The following is an 18,246-nucleotide window of genomic DNA, read 5'->3' as shown; positions in this document are numbered from 1 at the left end:
CTACCACGTGGGGGAAAAGTTTCCAACTTTGCCCGCAGGCGCTCCCCATCCCCCCCCACGGGGCAGAGGCCCGCGCTCGGGCACCCTCTCTCTTCCCGTGCCCCCCGCCACGCCCCCCACTCTCAGAGAAGGCCCCCCCGTGTCCAGCCTCTGACACGCCCCCTCCCTTCTCAAAGCAGGTCGCCGAGGGAAAATACCCGGGGGGGGGGGGTTCCCGAGAAGGCGGCCAGGGAGCCTCTGGCGGGCCTGGCCTCAGGGGTGGAGGCACAAGTGTCCCGAGAAGCGCGCGGGGAGCGCGCAGCCGGGGGAGCGGCCCAGACAGGGCGCCGCGGCCCGCCCGAGCCCCCGGCGCGACGGGTGGGATCCCTCAGCGGCTTCCACCCACCCCGCGCCAGTTCAGTCCGGCCGCCGCCGACCCCACGCGGGCCGCCCGGCGCGCCCCCAGCTCCCCAGCCGCGGGTCCCCGCCGCCCCCAGTGCGCAGGCCCGGCCGCCCCAGCGCGCATGCCCTGGGCTCGCGAGCGCGGCCAGCCCCCAGCCTTGTGCTTTCTACACACTCTACAACTGGGGAGGGGGCGGGGGCGAGGGAGCCCGGCCGACCACGTGATCCCGCCGGCCGGGGCCGCGGGGGCGGGAGCGCGCGCCGAGCGAGGCGCGGGGCGGGCGGGGGCGCGGGCGGGCGGGCGCGCGCGCGCGGGGCTGGGCTGAGGCGGGCGGCGGCGGCGGTGGGCCGGCCGCGGAGGGGGAGGAGCGGGAGCTGAGCGAGGCGGGCGGGCGGGCGGAGGATGGGGCCGTGCCCGGGCTCCCGCTGCAGCCGCCGGGGGACACGCCGTGCACCCTCCGGCTCGGGGCTCTCACGGCGGCGGCGGCGGCAGCGTTAGCGGCGGCGGCGAGAGCGGCCATCCCGGCGCTTCCCGGCCGCGCTGCTCCCTCGGGCTGGGCGCGGAGAGGCGGCGGCGGCGCCCCGGCGTCCCTGCTGGAGATTTCTTTCTGCTTTCCGCGTCGACGGGCTCCCCCCCTCCCCGTTTCGAGGCAGGGTGACCTCTTCTCCGGGACTGGGCGCCCCTCTTTTCTGAGGAGGGGGCGGGGGGCCGCGCCAGGGGCCGCTTCCTCGCTTCTTTCATCGCCTCGCCTCCCCCTCCGAGCCCGAACCGCGAACCCCACAACTGCCTCAGCATCCTCTGCCCTTCCTCCACCTCCCTCGCCACCGCTCCCAGTTTCGCCCTCTCCCCCGCCCCCCCGAATTATTTCATTATTATGCGCCCCTCTCTGGGGGGTCTGGTCCCGCTCGGGTCGCTCGGCAGCCGGGGCCTCCCCTGGATGCACCTCTTAAAAATTCTGGAGCCGGGGAGTGAGTTTCCTCCGCGGCGTGTGTGAGAGGCGGCGGGGGTGTCTTCCTGCGCGAGGGGCGGGTGAAGTTCATTGCCCCCCACTTTCCCGCGACCTCTCCGGACCCGGGTCTGGAGCGGGGAGGCCGGCGTTTTCGGGGGCGCGGCGGAGAATGGCCGCGGGGAGGGCTCCCCGGAGCCTCCCAGTCTCTTGATCAAAGCATTCCGCTATTCTGATTTATTGCCTGCTTGGTGAGTTATTTTTTTCCCTCTAAAGGAGACCTGTGTGTTCAGCCATTACTTTGCTCGGCGCTGCTCCCAGGCGTCTCCGACCCCCGGGGCTGTGGGGAGCCCCGCACTTGGGTCCTCGCCGCTCGCCCTCGCCCCGTCTCTCCTCCCTCTCCCCGCCCCTTCCCCCTTTTCTTTCTCCTCTCTTTCTTCCCCTCTCTCCCTTCTTTCGGCCGCGTCTCCCCCGCGCCCTCGTCGGGGCGGAGGGAAGCCGAGAAGGGGGAGGGAGGGGTTGGTGTCAATTTTTTTGTGTGGCCGCGGCCGGAGCCTGTGGCGGGCGGGCGGGCGGGCGGCGGGCGGCGAGCGGGGACCCCCGGCGCGGCGGAGCCATGGATGGCCCGGCGCGGGGCCATGGACTCCGCAAGAAGCGGCGGTCGCGGTCGCAGCGAGACCGGGAGAGGCGCTCCCGGGGCGGGCTGGGGGCCGGCGCGGCCGGCGGCGGCGGGGCCGGCCGGACCCGGGCGCCCTCGCTCGCCTCGTCGTCGGGCTCCGACAAGGAAGACAATGGGAAGCCCCCGTCCTCCGCCCCGTCCCGGCCCAGACCCCCGCGGAGGAAGCGGCGAGAGTCCACCTCGGCCGAAGAGGACATCATTGATGGATTTGCCATGACCAGCTTTGTCACTTTTGAAGCGCTGGAGGTAAGGGGGACCCCCTCCCCCCGGTTTCCCTTTATGCACGACCCCACTCGGCTGCGCCCGGCTCTGCTGCCGCCCCCGCCGCGCGCGGGTCTGTCTGTCTGTCTGTCTGGGCTGGCTGTCTGTCTCGGCTGAGGTCTTATTGTTGGGGGGGGCGAGCTGGGGGCGCGGGCAGACGGGCGGCAGGAGGGAATCGCGGAGCCGTGCCTGGTCTGCTCGTTCCCTCGTTCTCGCTCGCCTTTCCACGGCGCCCCCTCCCTGCACCCCCTCCGCAGCAGATGGGCTGAGAGAAAGGGGTTCGGGCATCACAACAATGCACCCCCCTCCACGGAGAGCTCTGCCCCTACTCATTCCTGCTCTCCCTCCCCAATCATGGCTTCTTGGCTGGTGGAAGTCTCTTTGCTGGGTTTGGGGCGCCTGTGGACTGTTCTCTGTGTGCTTTCTACAGAGCCATATGTCCGTGTGTGTGTGTGTGTCTCTCTGTGTGTGTGTCTGTGTGAGTGTCTGTGTGTGTCTGTGTGTGTGTGTCTCTATAGTATATACCTTTCTTGGGTGTCCTCAGGAGCGGAGACTGATGGGGTTTTGTGGTTTCTATGCTTCCCTACCTACCCTGCCCCCCCCCCTTTTTTGGTGAAGCTGGGGAAGGGGGCGTTTTCTCCTGGTTGGGAGAAAGGAGGGAGGAGGGGAGAGGAGAGAGGAAAGGATGGAATATCTTTCTGTGTTCTTGTATTCCATATGGGGCTGGGTAGCAGAAAGGGTTAATTATAATATCTATACACATACATAGCCACATGTGTGTGTGTGTACATGAGCAATTTGGTTAAAGGACAGAAAAAGGTGCACCAGGGAGGACTGATGGGCGGAAAGAATAAAATCCTAGCTGCTATCTGAAGGGCTTGTCACCCAATTGTCCCTCTTCCTTTTTTTTTTTTTTTTTTTTTGGTGTGTATGTGTTTTCTTTTTCTTTTTTCCTTTCTGATTGGCTTTGTGTGTGTATGTGTGTGTGTGTGTATCTTTATTCCTTGGGCACCTGCAGTGTTGATTTCCAAATGCACATTTTCCTGCCAGCTAACCAGTTCCTTGGGGGGTGGGGGGAGCGAGAAGAGGGAGGGGCTACGGAGAGACTGTCCAAAGGTCTGGGGAAACTCTCTTTTCCTGGACAGATCTGATTTGGTGCTGGCATTGGTCATTGGCCTCTATAAACGCAGCCCCCCCTTTTCCCTCCCCCTGCCTCCCTATCCCCACCCCCAACACACCACATGCACTCACACAAGCAGAAGGCTTTGAGATTCTGCAGAGTTGGTCCAGCTTTCTTAAGCACAAAGCCAAGATAGGAGTTGGTTTCTAGCCTTTCATACACCTGATATGATGGTTTGAGGTTCCTGAAGGAAACTTTTCCCTTTCTCTTGTTTTTTTTTTTGCTGTTTATTATGGTATTGTTTGCAGTGCTCAAGTGCAAGCTTTGTTAATGATAGCTTAAATCTCACATGCAGTAACTGTACAGGTTTAGATTGCTGGTTCTGTGTGTTTAGGTGTCGGGTTTAAATATCTTTAAAAAGAAAGCCTTTCTGCCAGTGTTCTTTTCAGTTTGAACTGTTTTTTTTTTTTTTTGTTTTGTTTTTCTTTTTCTTTTTTCTTTTTTTTTTTTTTTTTTTTTTTGGTTGGTCTGCTGCTGCTGGATGGTGGCCATTAGTTGGGGAGGAAAAGAGGGTGGTGGTGGTGGTATTGGTGGCCATAGATTTGGATGCTGGTGATGAAATAAGTTCCCCTTTGGCTCTAGACCTGGTGCTTTATTGGCTAATATGGCTCTTACATGATTTTTTTGAGTGTTGAGGCTCAACGTTTATTAGGATAATTCTAACTCTTGCTTAAACTTTGTAAGGTGTGAGGGTAATGTACAGTGTGACCTCTTTCTCTCTTTTGCTCCTATGTCTCTCTCTTGCTTTAAAATAGGAATTGAAATGGCAGCATGTAACCTAAAAGAAAATGCTACCTAGAATTTGGTTCATCATTGCTACCTGTGGTATCAGTATTTATAAGAACTGATTACAAGTGGTTCTGTTTTGTGATGATTAGCCTTGGCTGCTGTGTGGCCCCTCTTAGTAAGCAGAAGGGGCCTGCAGATCTTTACAAGTAAGTTTGAAGGCCAAGTGGAGATAGATTTAACTTACAGTTTTTGATGGCCTTATTTGTAATAAATATAAGTGTTTGATTATATTTAACTGGACTTCTGATGTATATATGTAACTTATGTGGCTTTTGAGGGAAAAAAAAGTGCCCATTCTTATTTCCTTTGGGCTTAAAACACTTTAAAATTTTAAAGAAGACCCAGTTGAAAATGTGCCATTCCCATTCCATTACCTGCTGCAGTGATTTTTTTTTGGGGGGGGGTACTTTTCTAGATTGAAAATTCAGGTTACATTGGTTAGCTAAAAACTTTGCCACCTTCATATCTAAATATCCTTTATGTGTTCAGATATCCTTTATGTGTCCGTGTGAAATCTAAAAAGTCTAACTTTACAAAAAAGTTTCCCTAAAACTTTATAGGAAAAAATTTATCATGCGTAGCGAGGACAGGATAACAAATCCAGTATTCTCAACACTCAACTTTTACTACTACCAACTGGTGCCTCATCTTGTTTAATCTATACCCCATCTACTCCCTTGTCCTCCCTCCCCATGTGATATGAGAAATAGTAATGGCTCAATTAAAAATCCCCGGAGCCCCTAAGTATCATTATGACACCTAAATAAATTAACAGGTTCCCTAATACTATTGACTAGTGTGTCAGTGTTCACACTTGAGAGGTCCAACTTTTGCAGGAAAGCTATAAATAAACTTTTTTAGATTAAAAACACAGTGGGGAATAAAAATTATCATGTATATCTGGTTCCTTGGGGAAAAAGTCGATCTGTTTGTACCTTGTTTTGTGTCCGCGCTGAATGGTTAAAAAATGTGTGTAGTGATTATTGGAATAAAGTCTCTGGTGTCCCACTGTACTAAGTCTGGACGATTTATGGTCACCAGGAAATGCAAGGACTTACTAGGACACAGACACGTTAAACTCTGAACATGGATAGAAATGTATGTTCCAGGAGTGCTTGCAATTGTTAAGAATAATAGCTGCCAAGAGTAACCCTAAATACTATGTTTTTGTGCTTGTGTTTAGAAATTAAAACAGTTGTTCCTGTGTGTCATCAAGGCTGCTGCTGTTAAGATGTTGTGATAAGAAACCAGAAATGTTGACTTGCATGGCTAGGCGTATAGCTTATGCTGGCACATTGTGGTGTAGTGTGCTTTGGGTGTTAATGGACACATTTGATCCATGATTTTGTCCCAAATAGCTGATTTGGGCTTCCCTTTTGAATAAGAGACTTCTAACTCATAATGACATGTGCTAAAAAAAATGTTCCTGTCTAACTCTAACTTTACTTGAATAAAGATAAAAAATGTGTCTAATGAGAACCTACATTTTTATGTTGATTATTTTTCACTGTTGTTGGAATCTTATTTAAGATGATGAAAGCTTTGGGGTTGTTTGAGAAGCCCCACACTTTACAGGCAGGAAAACTGGCTGAGATAGTTTCATATTCTCCAGGGACACTTGTCTTGAGTAATCGTGCCCTAAAGTTCAAGTATGTGATGTGTGAAGAGTCTCATGATAGAAGATAAGAGGGTAGGTGAGGAGGCTAAAGTTGAACGCTGTGTTCTTTTCAATAGACACCTCAGAAGCAGCATTACCATTTGGATATTGTTTTATTTGGATATACTTTGAATGACAGATTGAAAGTGAATCTCCTGCTATCATGCTTCCTTTAAAAGGAAAGTGCTTCTAGCAAAATGTGAGTGGAAATGTGGGGTTCTAGTACTGGCATTTCATCCTTATGTGGCAGTCATAACTGCTTTTCTATTCTTACTTCTTTCTGTGGAGTATGGATTGGGAAAGCACGTGAGCACCAAGGCTAAAAATTTGACTTTGCAACTTCATTAGTTCCTCCCCACCCCCCATGAGTGTGGGATTTAGGGCAGTCTCTTTTTGTATAGCTCACCAAAGTAAGCAAAGATGAAATTGATGGGATTAGCAGGGGCCAGTTGAAAATTTATAGACAAGAGGCCAGTTGAAGCATTGTAGACTTGTGAAAATGAAGGAAGACCCATTCCTGGTGGGTAAAGAATCAAAACAAATCTTTCATGTGGTCTTCATTTCCAGGGCTTACCCATATATCAGTAGGGTAAATAGGCTGTACAGAATTTGGTATAGCTTTAACATGTTATTTTAATCACTCTGATAGTTTATTGTGGTCAAATCTCACTTATTCATTTGTTCAAGAATGCCATTAATCATGTTCCTTGTATCAGTCACCAAATATTTATGGAGTGCTAGATATGTGCAAGGCACTGGAATGAAACCTAAAATGTGTGTAACATTTTGAAGGCTGTGCAATTTAGTTAATAAAATTAAGTCTAGCACCTATGAAATAATTTTGAAATAGGCTCTCAAATGCCTAATACCAGCAAACTGCAAGACATTTTCAGAGAAGGGTTGGTGGGATAGGCAGGAGTGTTTGCCAGGGCTTTATAGAGAAGGTTGAGAAGGACTGGTAGAAAGGAGTAAGAAATTGTGGAAGTAAATGGTGCTTTCGAGGGAATCAGGAGACCTGTGGAGATCCATGTTCCAAGCTCGATCATTCTAACTAGTTCAATGACCTTGGGAAATTATTTTCTAAAAACATCATTTTTCTTCGACCACTCATTGGCAAGTTTAGAGTTGTTGAAGAGCAAAGGTGCCATGCTGGAAGGGAACGTAATTCTCATAGGTTTTTGTTCCTGGTCAAAAATATGTGATCTGCCCTCAAATAGTTTTGAAATTTGATGGACTAGACAAAATTAAACAAAATCAAATGGACTTATTCTGTCAGAATTAAAACTTTTTATTTCGTATATACGAGTTTTGAACAGAGAAGGCGAATTGATGTGCCTGTTTCTTAAACTTCTTTGACCACAGGACACTTTCAGTCTTGGTTTTGCAAACCATTCTCCAGCGTGGGAAATCCTGGAAGAGATCTTCAGGTTTTCTCACAGATCTTGGTGATCTGTGAGTGTAGGGTTAGTGAGCTAATGATAGAAGACTTGCAAACTTGATGCTGAAGTTTAAAGTGGGAGCAGGGAGGAGAGTGTCAGATGCAGATGATGATTAGTCCACTTCTCTGCCTGCTCCCTCTTCAGGCCTGGCATCAGCCCCTTCTTTGATTGTTAGCATCCTCACCATGAGTTGAGTATTGGCGGGTGATTCTCATTAATAGCTCTTTCAGTGTGATAGGACCCCAATTCTGAATCCACCAACCTTCCCCCAGGCAGCATGTTTTATTCTGTCCTCTGGTTTTATGCTTTGCTGCTTTTTAGCAAGCTGGGGTAGAAGATTGCATGAGAAAGGAGGTTGACACTGATGTTAAAATAAAGCCTTCAAATTATCTTTTTCTCACTTGTGTATGAAGTGGTAGTTCAAGAAAGGTCAGAACCCTTCTGCTGTTACATAACCAGGGAAGGCCTTAGAATTCTGTTTTTGTCACATTTTTCACTTTCTATCTTGGGAAGTTTGGGACTACAGAGTAAATGGGTCAGTTCCTGCATTTTACTTCTGAAAGTGTGCATAACTTTAGGTTCTAAGGAGTTCCTAAATGGTAAGAAAGTATGCAGGAAAGGAAAGGTGAATAATGGGCTTGCTTATGAATTCAAGTATTTTACTGTGCTTAATGAATTTCAGCATATAACTGTATAAAGCAGAGCATCAGTTCAGGAGTATTTATGTGAGGTGAGATTGAAGATTGTGATGATTCATACAACTTTGTGTTAGTTGAAATGAACTATTTCAGTCCCCCCCTTTTTTAACGAGTGTAAGGATATAAATGAATCAGTAAATTTAAAAAAAATCACAAAGTTAGCAATGAGCTTTTGATCCTTTCTGAGAGTGTTGCTGTCTAATTTTCACAATTGAAAAGGGGTTAAAAAAAGAGGGGAGCATTTGACATGACTCAGGGAACATTGAGGGTGATGTGATAGATTCTGAGACTCTTTGGTATACACCAGTGCTACATATTGTTGGAAAGAAATGGTGATGATTTAGTTTGGGATTAGAAATAAGGCCTCTAAACTGAGGAAATAATTGACGCTAGCTGTTAACGAAAGCTTACAAGATTTGGAAGCCTTTGGACAGAAGGTCCACAGCACTTCTTGGTGGAGGGTGTGTGTTTGCACACATGCCCACATGCAGCAGGTGGAGCATGGCAGGCTAGTGATTTTTACATTTTATGTTATTTTCCTCCTATGCTGTAATGGAATCTCGTTTCTTCTAATGTAGGCTAAGTTTGTTAAAGTGCCTTATACTGTTTTTTCCCTCTTCAAGAAACAACACCCCCCCCCCTCCTTTCAGGGTATGGTTGAAACCTAATCTTCTGTAGCCATAAGAAAAACAATGGGATAGCAACTATTCATTGAGAAAGCTCTGAACAAAATCAGGTAGATTTGAAAATTTAGATAATTGAAGTGTGGAAGAGCAAGATGATAATAAATTTGGAGAAACCCAAAGCGGGAGTGAAACAGAAACAATTTGGTGACATTGTTAGCTGGACCAGAACTGTTTTTCTTATATAATCTGTTCCTGTTCTAGGAATAAATGAATGCAGATTTTTTTTTTTCCCCTAGAAGAGGGGCATATGATTTAAGGCTGGTTGGATCCTCAGTTTGTCTTTGTCCTTCCCTGTCTGAGCTGTGTTTTTCCTCATTTCTTCTAATAAACCTTCAGGATAGGGGGCATGCAGTCAGTATGGATCATTGTAAGGTCATAAAGAATAGGTCTTTTTTATGGGGTTAGTAACTGAGGAGGAGGAGTTTATTTCACAGTCTGACTTCCATTGCTTGCTTTGGAAGAGGCTGGGCAGGTACAGGCTTCTGTGTGTTAGTCTTCTTCAGGTCTCTGATTCCACCCTTTGCAAGGGAACCTGCAAAGCATGTGTATACTGCTTTCCTTGAAGGTGTTTATCTCACATTTTAGTATACTTGCCAGTTTCACCTTAGGGACCAGTTAGATTCCCCACCTACACACTGCATGCCTACCTCCTTCCCTTTTTCTTTTCTCCCCTCCCTCCCTCCTCTCCTCTTTTCCTTTACTGAGGTAGAGGTATCAAAATTGTGAATGCAGTTAATAAAGGGTAGTGAGTGGGTTTTGGAATTTGGATAAAATGTAGAAATGTTAAAATCCCAAACTTTATTTCAACTTTATTTGAAGTCTGTTTGAGGGATTCTGATGTTAGCACTATGAGGATAACTTGTTTGCAACAGTTTTCTGAACTGATAATTCATTGTTCTGATTTCTAATTCATATCTGAACTCAGAGAGTGCTGAACAAGCCCCACAATTACCAATTATATACAAATATATTTTTAAAGACTTTACTGTAATTTTGACTTGCCATTCTACTCAAGGTGCTGTACCTTCTCAGTAGCTTCAAAGCCGCCTGAAAAACCCAAATGCAATGAAATAGCGTCTCAGAGGAGAAGGGGAAAGCCCATAGCTTGTAAGTAATGGGAAGTGGCTAATGCAGGTTGGGATTCATTTTTGGCAGAAAGCCTTTCACTTTGCAGGTACTGTGTGATTGCTATTAACTGGGGCATTTTGAAATGTTGGACACAGAAGCACAGCCTGTGAAGACAAATTGTGACTTTGGGTTATGGGGATGGAAATCTTGTTCTTTTTGGACTGCAGTGAAACTCTGAATCTAGGGCAGGGTTTAAGTCAATGCCAGGGTCAAGTTGTAATAATCCAATTTTCCTTGTGGTCCCCACATCTTCCCTCCACTGCAGCATAACACTAACCTACCAACCTCCTTTAGGTTCCTGCCAGGTTTCTGATGGCTGTGATATTTTGGAGCTTGAAAAGAGGAATTAAGAGAATCCAGTATTGCATTTATTCCTCACTAGTTTTACTGAAGTAGACTTTCATTTGCTAGGGTCTCTTTTCAGTTACACTTGCTGGCTAAAGGTTGTCTGGTGAATAGTTTTCCTTTCTAAGGTAAAGTTAAGAAAGTAACTTAAGAAATTAAAAAGTTAAGAAAAAAATACCTGAGGTTGAAGAGGTAAATGAAATAGCTGGACATTAGCTTATCACTTGTTTTCTAGCCACATACTAGAAATTCCAGTGTCACATTCATTCTCTCTCTGTGCATGTACAGTTGGCAAAAATAGCAAGGTCCAGGATTGTGCTGTTCTAAGACATTATTTTAAGTAAAATTATGCTTTCACTGGGGCAAAAGGGGAACAAGCATTTATTTGGTTTTGTGCCTTGTTGTGTATTGCAAACTTTGTTCCTTCCTCATTTGTTACAGTGATCAGTTTTATTATTTATGAAAATTACAGTTTGGAGATTAATGTGCAGAGCTGTGTCTTTAGATGCGGTTATGCTGAAGTTATGACCTCCCTTTTTTGAGCAGTCTTTTGATCCATTTTACTCCAGCCATTGTTGGTTGATGTGCTTTCTAAGCCCTGAGTGACATTAGAGACTCAGATGTTGTCTTTGGTGCTGTAGTTCTACCTCTCATTTTGTAAATGAAAACATAGCCCAGAGGGGTTAATTGACCTGCTCAAGATCGCCCTGGGAGTGAGGGGCTCTCTCTGTTAGTCAATGAAATCAGGAGACTGCCTCCTCTTAGTATTTGGATTCCCCAGGATTGGGAAAAGAGGGCTTTTGTTTATTTGTTTATTTTTCTTAAAATACTACAAATGAGCCCTGAGTACCCATGGTAAAGCTTCCCATTTTTTTTTTCTGTGAAATTTTCTGATTATTACTCAGTATCAAAACCTTTTAAAAGTGTTCTTATTTTCCTGAGTGTTTCACCCTGTAATTCCTTGGCCTTTCTCCACAGGTACATTAGTCTTTTAAAAATTCCCCTCCCTCTCCATAATGAGGATGTAAAAGAAAAGGTAAAGATTAAAGTGATGTTATGAGGGTTTTTCATCCTTGAATGTCCAGTGGAAAGATAAAATAATTGTTTGAATATAAAATGACCTTTATGTGGTCCACTTAAAAATCTTAATTTTTTTGATAAAACATTTTCTTCAGCTTGGCAATGCAGAGAAACTCAGTGCAACTTAACAGTATAGAAACAAGAGAACTTTGGAGTATGATTGAATTGCAGACTCAACCAAACTTTCCTTTTGAAAAAGAAAGCTTCAAAATATTAAATTCACATGATGAGTTGGCTAAGGCATCTTGTCTGTTTATTACTGAACCAGAAAATTTATAACAACTGTTTGTCATGTGTATATATTTATAGCCATTCATATAATGAAAAGAAGTTTTCATGAGATTGTAATAACATACCAAGATGGATGTAATTAAAACAGAAGCAGATTGACACCCTGAATTAAATGCAAACCATAAACCAGGATACCTGAGCATTGTGCCATACATATTTGCTGCAGGGGGCAGTCAGCCAAATATGCAAATAAAAAGACATTGATGAATTTCCCTGGGTGTGTATGTGGTTGCAGAGAATCCAACTATTTTATTAATCTTTTATCAAGCATTGTTTAGATTTGCAGCAGCAATGGAATGTATTAATTTTGCAGACCAAATAGCTTAGGACCAGAAAGTAGGAAATAATAAGGGGAAGACATGATTGATATACTGTCCTATAAATAACACATGGACTGACAAAGGGGCTGAGTAATCTTTAGATCTGTGCTTCATGTCATTAATGGAGTTGTTAAGCGAAGATGTTGAGTTGAGCTTCAATCAGAGAGTCTGCCGCACGTATAAAAGGCAGGCCTATGTCTAGTTACACTCTGAACAGATAGGTTGACAAAATTGGTGTAAATTAAATTTTTGTAAATTGGATTAAAACCAGGGGAATCTTACTGAATGAAAAATAAGACCCTTTTATTATTTTTTTTTTTTGGGATCAAATACAGAACTCATCTCTGCAGGGAAGCTGAAAGTTTGATAGAGTGGGTCTCTTTAGATGGGCATTGCTTTCACCGAGACACTTTTTTCTGCATGTGTTCCCTGTGCTTTTGGGAGACAGTGACTGTGAGATTTGCATTTTCTGTTCAGGTTTCATACCTCACTTGGTCTGTGCTTCCAGGAATAATTGGTGGTGATTTGAATAAGCCCGCATCATTCAGATTTCAGAGGTTGGTTTTCAAGTGCGTGCTAAGGAGGGCTTGCGGCTATGAATATGGAATATGATTTCCATATCTGTTCCATTGGGGAGTCCAAGCATGTCATAACCACTTCAGAGTCATGACTGTATAGAGACACCCTAGCTATAATTTTTCTATATGACAGTTCAGTTTTAAAATTGTGAAGATGCCAAATGTAGGACTGTATTGTTATTAGGGAAGTCCGAGACATCTGTTACATCTTGTTAACCAGGGGAGGAAAATGCTTTAATCAAAACATCTAATTAGGTTCTTTCAACTGATGAAGGATCCTTTGCTAAATTTTTGGAATGGGCCTTAATATAGTAGAAGCTGGCCTCTACAGGAGCTGTGAAGTAAATGTACTCTTTTCATTTTGAAAAATACTTACCCTTAACTGTGATGACATAGGGTGTCTAAATTTTACCAAATTGCTCTTAATGTGGTGTGTTGAAAAGTATATTTTCATAAGTTGTCTAAGCCAGCGTGAAATTTTTGTTTTTGTCCTCTCTCTCACTCCCATAGCGTATCAGGTCCCAGAGAGAGTTTATATTTCCAGATGTGGGCCTAGGAGGCTGTGTGGTGGCTGAAAGACACCTGGGGAGGGAGCAAATGATAATTACAGGTGAGAGGCAAGGGGATAATTCAGCCCGTGCACTGGGAGGTGCGATTTCACACCTGATTGTTGAAGCCTGCTGCATCAGACAGTTGTGTTGCTTTAAAATTAGTTTTATTAGTCTATTATAGAAATGGACCAGATTGTTCCAGGTCACCTTCAGTTGAAAGAATATAATGGTTTAAAAATATTGAAGGGTAATGTGATACCAGAAATTTTCCTCTGTTTAAAAGTGGTTTTATGGTTTCAGATAGGGTTTAACATATCTGAAAGCATCATTAAAAAAATACATTTAACTTACCATATATATATCCTGCTTCTGTCTCCCTTGGTCACTTTTTAAAAATTGTTAAATATTTTGGTGTTGTAGTCTGCCACTTTGAATTATTTAATCTTCAAAATCTACCCAGGAAACCTATCGGTTTATCTATATTTCAACTCAGAATTTATTTTGTCTGCAGCTGTTCTTTTTCCAGAACTACAGATAATAACTAATAATAGATTTAAATTTATTGATAATCTTAATCCTGGGATATGGATTGGGTCAGAGAAGTGCTTGTTTCTTAGCTTTGAGAGTATTTTATCTTTCTGAATGATTTTCCCATGGATTGAGATCTTGGGGCCAGCCTAAAGGAATTTTTGAAGTGACATGACACAATGTACTCTGTGTTTTATTGGTGGGAAGTTCCAATGCTATTAATTTTTTCTTGGTCTGCTTTATGCTGTGTAGCAGCTTATTGTGTGTCACTTGGGAGTGTGACTGGAACCTTGGAAAGGAAGGAGCCAATGTTTTATTCCTTTATTTCTAATTTGTTGTTTTATTTTCCTCTATTCTGTACTTTAGCCTTTCCCTATACATAGGTACTTTTCCTGTACACACCCTTTTTTGGGATATTTGAGGCTCTCAGAGTTGCTATTTCCTTTCCTCACTAATCCATGTATTGTGATACTCAAAGTTTGACCCATTTCCACAAAAATTCCATGAAAGAAATTTTTGAAAAGAGAGTCACTATTTATTGAGTACTTAATCTGTGCCAGACATTGTGCTCAGAAATTCGCATTCATTGTCTTCTTTGAGCAACTCTGAATAAAAAATGACTGCTTCTTGTTTGAGAGTTGAAAAAACTGAAGCTCAGAGAAATAAAGTGTACTTGCCTAAGGTCAGTACAAAAAAGGCAGCAAATGCAGTAGTGTCTGCCTTACCTGAAAGCTTGTACTCTTCACCCTTTTTTGCTCTTCTTTTTAATACAGATTTACTTTGTGTGAGAGTCCCACATGGGTCTCTGGTAGACCACATTTGTTCCTAGTTGCTGTTTAAAATTGTCTTAATTATGAAGGATTTTCTAGGTAAAATAGTAGGATTTAGGCAGTAGAGAGCACCTCACCATTTTGGTGGGAAGTTTTGTATATTTTTCTTGAAAGCTGGCGCTTACAGTAGGTGTCTGCCATTCACACAGTACGTCTGTAACCTGTTTGTCGTTGCTTTCTATCTCTTTCACTGTTTCCCTTTGCATCCAAATCCGATCTTTTCCCAGGCTTCAGTGCAGAGGTAGATTTTAAGTCTTTACCAGAAGGAAAGGTACAGGCTCATGCTGTTTAGGGCTGCTGTATGCCAGTTCCCATGCCACACCCTTTCACATCATTACCTCACTGATTTCTTACAATGCTGCCCTGGAAGAAAAGTATAAAACTGGAGAAGGGACTGGTGCCCTCTCAACAGGTCGCTGGATATAAGCTTATTTTCTACTATAAATCCCTAGGTATTTTGTCTCTTCTGGTATTAAACTATTCTAGGAAGTGGCATTCCTCTTGGCAATATATTCTGCACTAAAATCTATTGCTAGTGCTAGGTTTTTGTTTTTAATGAATTGGTCCTCCAGTCTTCATGGTGAAAGATCATACTAAATAATTCTTTGCTTTCCTTGATCTCTATAGCTTGAAGATACCTACTGACAAATAGTCCATTATTTCCTGTCATTGTTTCCTCTCATTATTCTAAGCACATTTGCAAATTATTCTCCCCCATTCTCCACTCCACCCTGTAGAGATTTGTTTATGCTACAAAGAGTATGCTAATGAATGTGACTGTTAGATTTGCTTCTTATGGAAATCCTGTGATTTAGAGTAACCTACATTCTTGAGAAACCCCCTCCTCAGCTTCTCTGGGCCAAATGGGCTTGTGCAAGGTTCATACTCTAGGACTTCAGAATTCAGATATGAGTGTTAGCTGAGGGGTGGTGTAACCTCCCTTTCTCTCTCCTTCCTCCTTCCCCTGATGTACACACACACACACACACACACACACACACACACACACACACGGGAGAGAGAGAGAGGGGGGTGGGGGGAAAGAAAGGGAGAGAGAAAACACCTTCATTGGTTTTGAGGTTTCAAACATTATTTCTAGGTGACTGTGAAGATCAGTCAAGTTAAACACTTCTCTGAAAAGTCTCTTTTTGAAGACAGGTTGATAGCTTGTTCATGGAACTGCCATGCTCTGAAGCATGCAGTCTTGCACCTCTATCCAGCTACTTCAGTGAGCTCAATTATCCTTTTGCGTATTGAAAAAGGAAATATCGCAGAGTTCTGTTTTTAATCGAGTTTGTGATGCTAGGGGAGACCCAAGTCAAACCTTTGCCTTTGATGTTTAACTATAGCTATAAAATCTAGTGTAATAAAACCACACCTTTAAGTTCAGGGTTTTAAAAGTGACCTCTTATACCTGAATTTTTTTATATTTGTAAAATGCCAGTTCTGTATTACCTCAGCTGGACTCAGATTGTAAACACTTGGGTAGGAAGTGTATATTTAAAAATCTTTCCTCTGTTCTTCCTCGTCCCTCTGGTGCTGTGATGATTTCAGTTAAGGAAACATACGAAGATGGCCTGGCAGTGATGGTGTCAATTTTGTGTTAAGTCACTGGATACCCTCTGTTTACTATTTACAGATGAACATTACTTTAGTATTCTTGCTGTAGATTTCCACATCTGCTGCCCATATTTCATCTGTGCTCTTGTTTCATTTAGTATGGTGTACCTGGGATTAAGGACAGAGAAATATGTATGCTCAGGCTGATTTGGAAATTACATTGTTGAAATACAGCCCATATGGCCATTGTAAAATGGTTAGCACTGCATATAATTGCCTTCCCAATGATGTGCTTTGTCATTACTTCCATCTTCCAAGAAGCACTCCTGCACTGTGCTGACAGCAGTGGCATCATCAGAAAACATACAGACATGCAAAGGCATTAAATTGTTTTTACTTTAAGGGTTAGATTACAGTGTTAGGGGATGGGTCACCACACTTTCAATCGATAACTCTTGCTTAATTCAGCAAGACTTACAGACGATATAGATTTGCAGAGGTCCTGTTTGCTGAGTACACTTCATCTCTTCCCTTCAATTGTGAGGAGTTCTTTTAGCTGTGCATGAGACCTCATCACAATATAGTAGTCAGCTGGCTTCTCTGGAGAGTTTCTTCTAACTTTTCAAGTCTCTTGCAGAGTTATTTTCTAGGATATTCCCTCAGCCTCAGTTTTCCTGAATGTAAGCCCAAAGTAGGCTAAGCAAGGGGATCATTTAGATGTAAAAAGATCCTAAGTAGTAGAGTCAAGAAGTCACCAAGTGACTGCCAAGTTGACCAGATTTATATTTTGTGTTGGATCTGTCTCTAGGAGTTTCCCATCCTTTATCCTTGCTCCCTTTGAAGCATTGAGAGTTTTATAATTTAAAGGCTCAGTGGTAGCTCCCAGAGGCTCCTGGGCCGTGTTACAAGGCATGGAAAGAAAACCCCCAGGCCCCCACATCTACAACTGCTATTTAAAGATACTTTTGGGATGCAACAGTATTGGGGGATTGCATGCTTTGAATTTCAGGGCCCTTTTTGTAGCTGCCATTGAATAGTAAGTGAACTCACAGAATGGAAAGTCATTCATCAAATATAATGTATCTCCTTGGATCTAAAAGAAATAATGAGAACTTGGAGGTTTTCTGAGCAATAAATGACTTTGGAGATCATTGGGAAGTGGTGTGGGCCACCTCGGGACAATGGGTCAGTTGAGGAAGACCCTGACCTCGTGTCAGCCAGCACTCCACCATTACCTCTTTTATGTATTAGGGTAAGATTCTTTGGGAAGAAAAAGGTCTCTGGATTCTTTTTTAATCTTTTATTCAAGAAATATTTATCAATAGCTTTTCTGTGCCAGGCAGACCCTGTTCGAGGCAGAGGGGTGTGTTGTAGTGAGTAAGAGAAATAGATACCTGCTCCAGTGGAATATATATTCTATCAGGAGTGGGGGAGGCACAATCAAATCCATACTGTTTCAGGTGATGAGGGTTTTTCAAGGTGGGGTGAAGATATCACAGGGAGAATCTAGTATGTGTATGCATATGTGCAATTTTATAGGATGTGACCTAGGTGAGGGTTTTTGAGGAGGTGATATTTGAACAGAAATGTGAAAGTAGTAAGGGAGCAAGCAATGTAGAGAGTCACAGTGTAGGGTAAGGAAAAATGTCAGGCTTTTCTGCCCTCGCGCCATCAGGATAGATGATGGATCTTTGCGGTCCTGAATGCATGCCTGATGGCGGGCACCTGGAGTAGGATGTGGGCATAGGTAGATGGGATTCACCTGGGCTAAAAACTGCACTTTTAAGGGCGGCGTCACAGGGACACCAGCAGAAGCTGAAAGAGAAGCCAAGAAAGAAGCAGAAGAAGCTGAGAGAGAAGCAGAGATCACCGGAGAGCCCAGATAGAGTGAGGATTTGCTGGGGGTTGGAAGGACTGCCAGCCTCCCGGCCCCCCAGCACCCCTGCCTGCTGTGTACCGGGTAAATCCCAATAAAAGCCTGCAAAAGCCACTGAGGACTCTGATCCTCCTTTACCCGGTCTGCTGGATCAGAAAACTTGCACTGTGTCCATTCCTGACCTTACACACAGGCAGAGCATTCAAGTGATGAATGAGCAAATGTGAAGTCTTTGAGGAGGGAGAGGCTTGGCAATGTGATTAGCTGTAAGAGGACATGTTGACTAGAATGGAGCCAGTGAGGAGGAGAAGCAGAGATGAAGTAGGAACGTATAGAAACTTTGACTTTCAAACCCCTGTAATTTTGAGCTGCTTAAAAAAACAAACAGCTGAAAACATCTTTCCAATGCCTTCATTTCCCAACTGAAAGTCTTTGAACTTCC

The 18,246-nt window shown here is 44.2% G+C and overlaps 1 protein-coding gene across 4 annotated transcripts in view; it reads left to right on the top strand.

Annotated features, from left to right (window-relative positions):
• Nucleotides 1-1,944: 1,944 nt before the first annotated feature.
• AUTS2 (activator of transcription and developmental regulator AUTS2) overlaps nt 1,945-18,246 on the top strand; it is a gene marked incomplete at both ends in the record, with an annotated part of 1,071,450 nt that continues 1,055,148 nt past the window's right edge. For all 4 annotated transcript variants that reach the window (XM_084249185.1, XM_084249186.1, XM_084249184.1 and 1 more), the window contains one exon: nt 1,945-2,253. In XM_084249185.1, the coding sequence (XP_084105311.1) occupies nt 1,945-2,253 (309 nt within the window). The remainder of the gene's footprint in view (nt 2,254-18,246) is intronic.

This window comes from Talpa europaea (assembly GCF_964194135.1).
Source record: "Talpa europaea genome assembly, chromosome: 12".
In the NCBI taxonomy this organism is placed as follows: Eukaryota; Metazoa; Chordata; class Mammalia; order Eulipotyphla; family Talpidae; genus Talpa; species Talpa europaea.
Note: the sequence above shows the minus strand (reverse complement) of the source record. Positions and strands in the feature narration are given on the sequence as shown.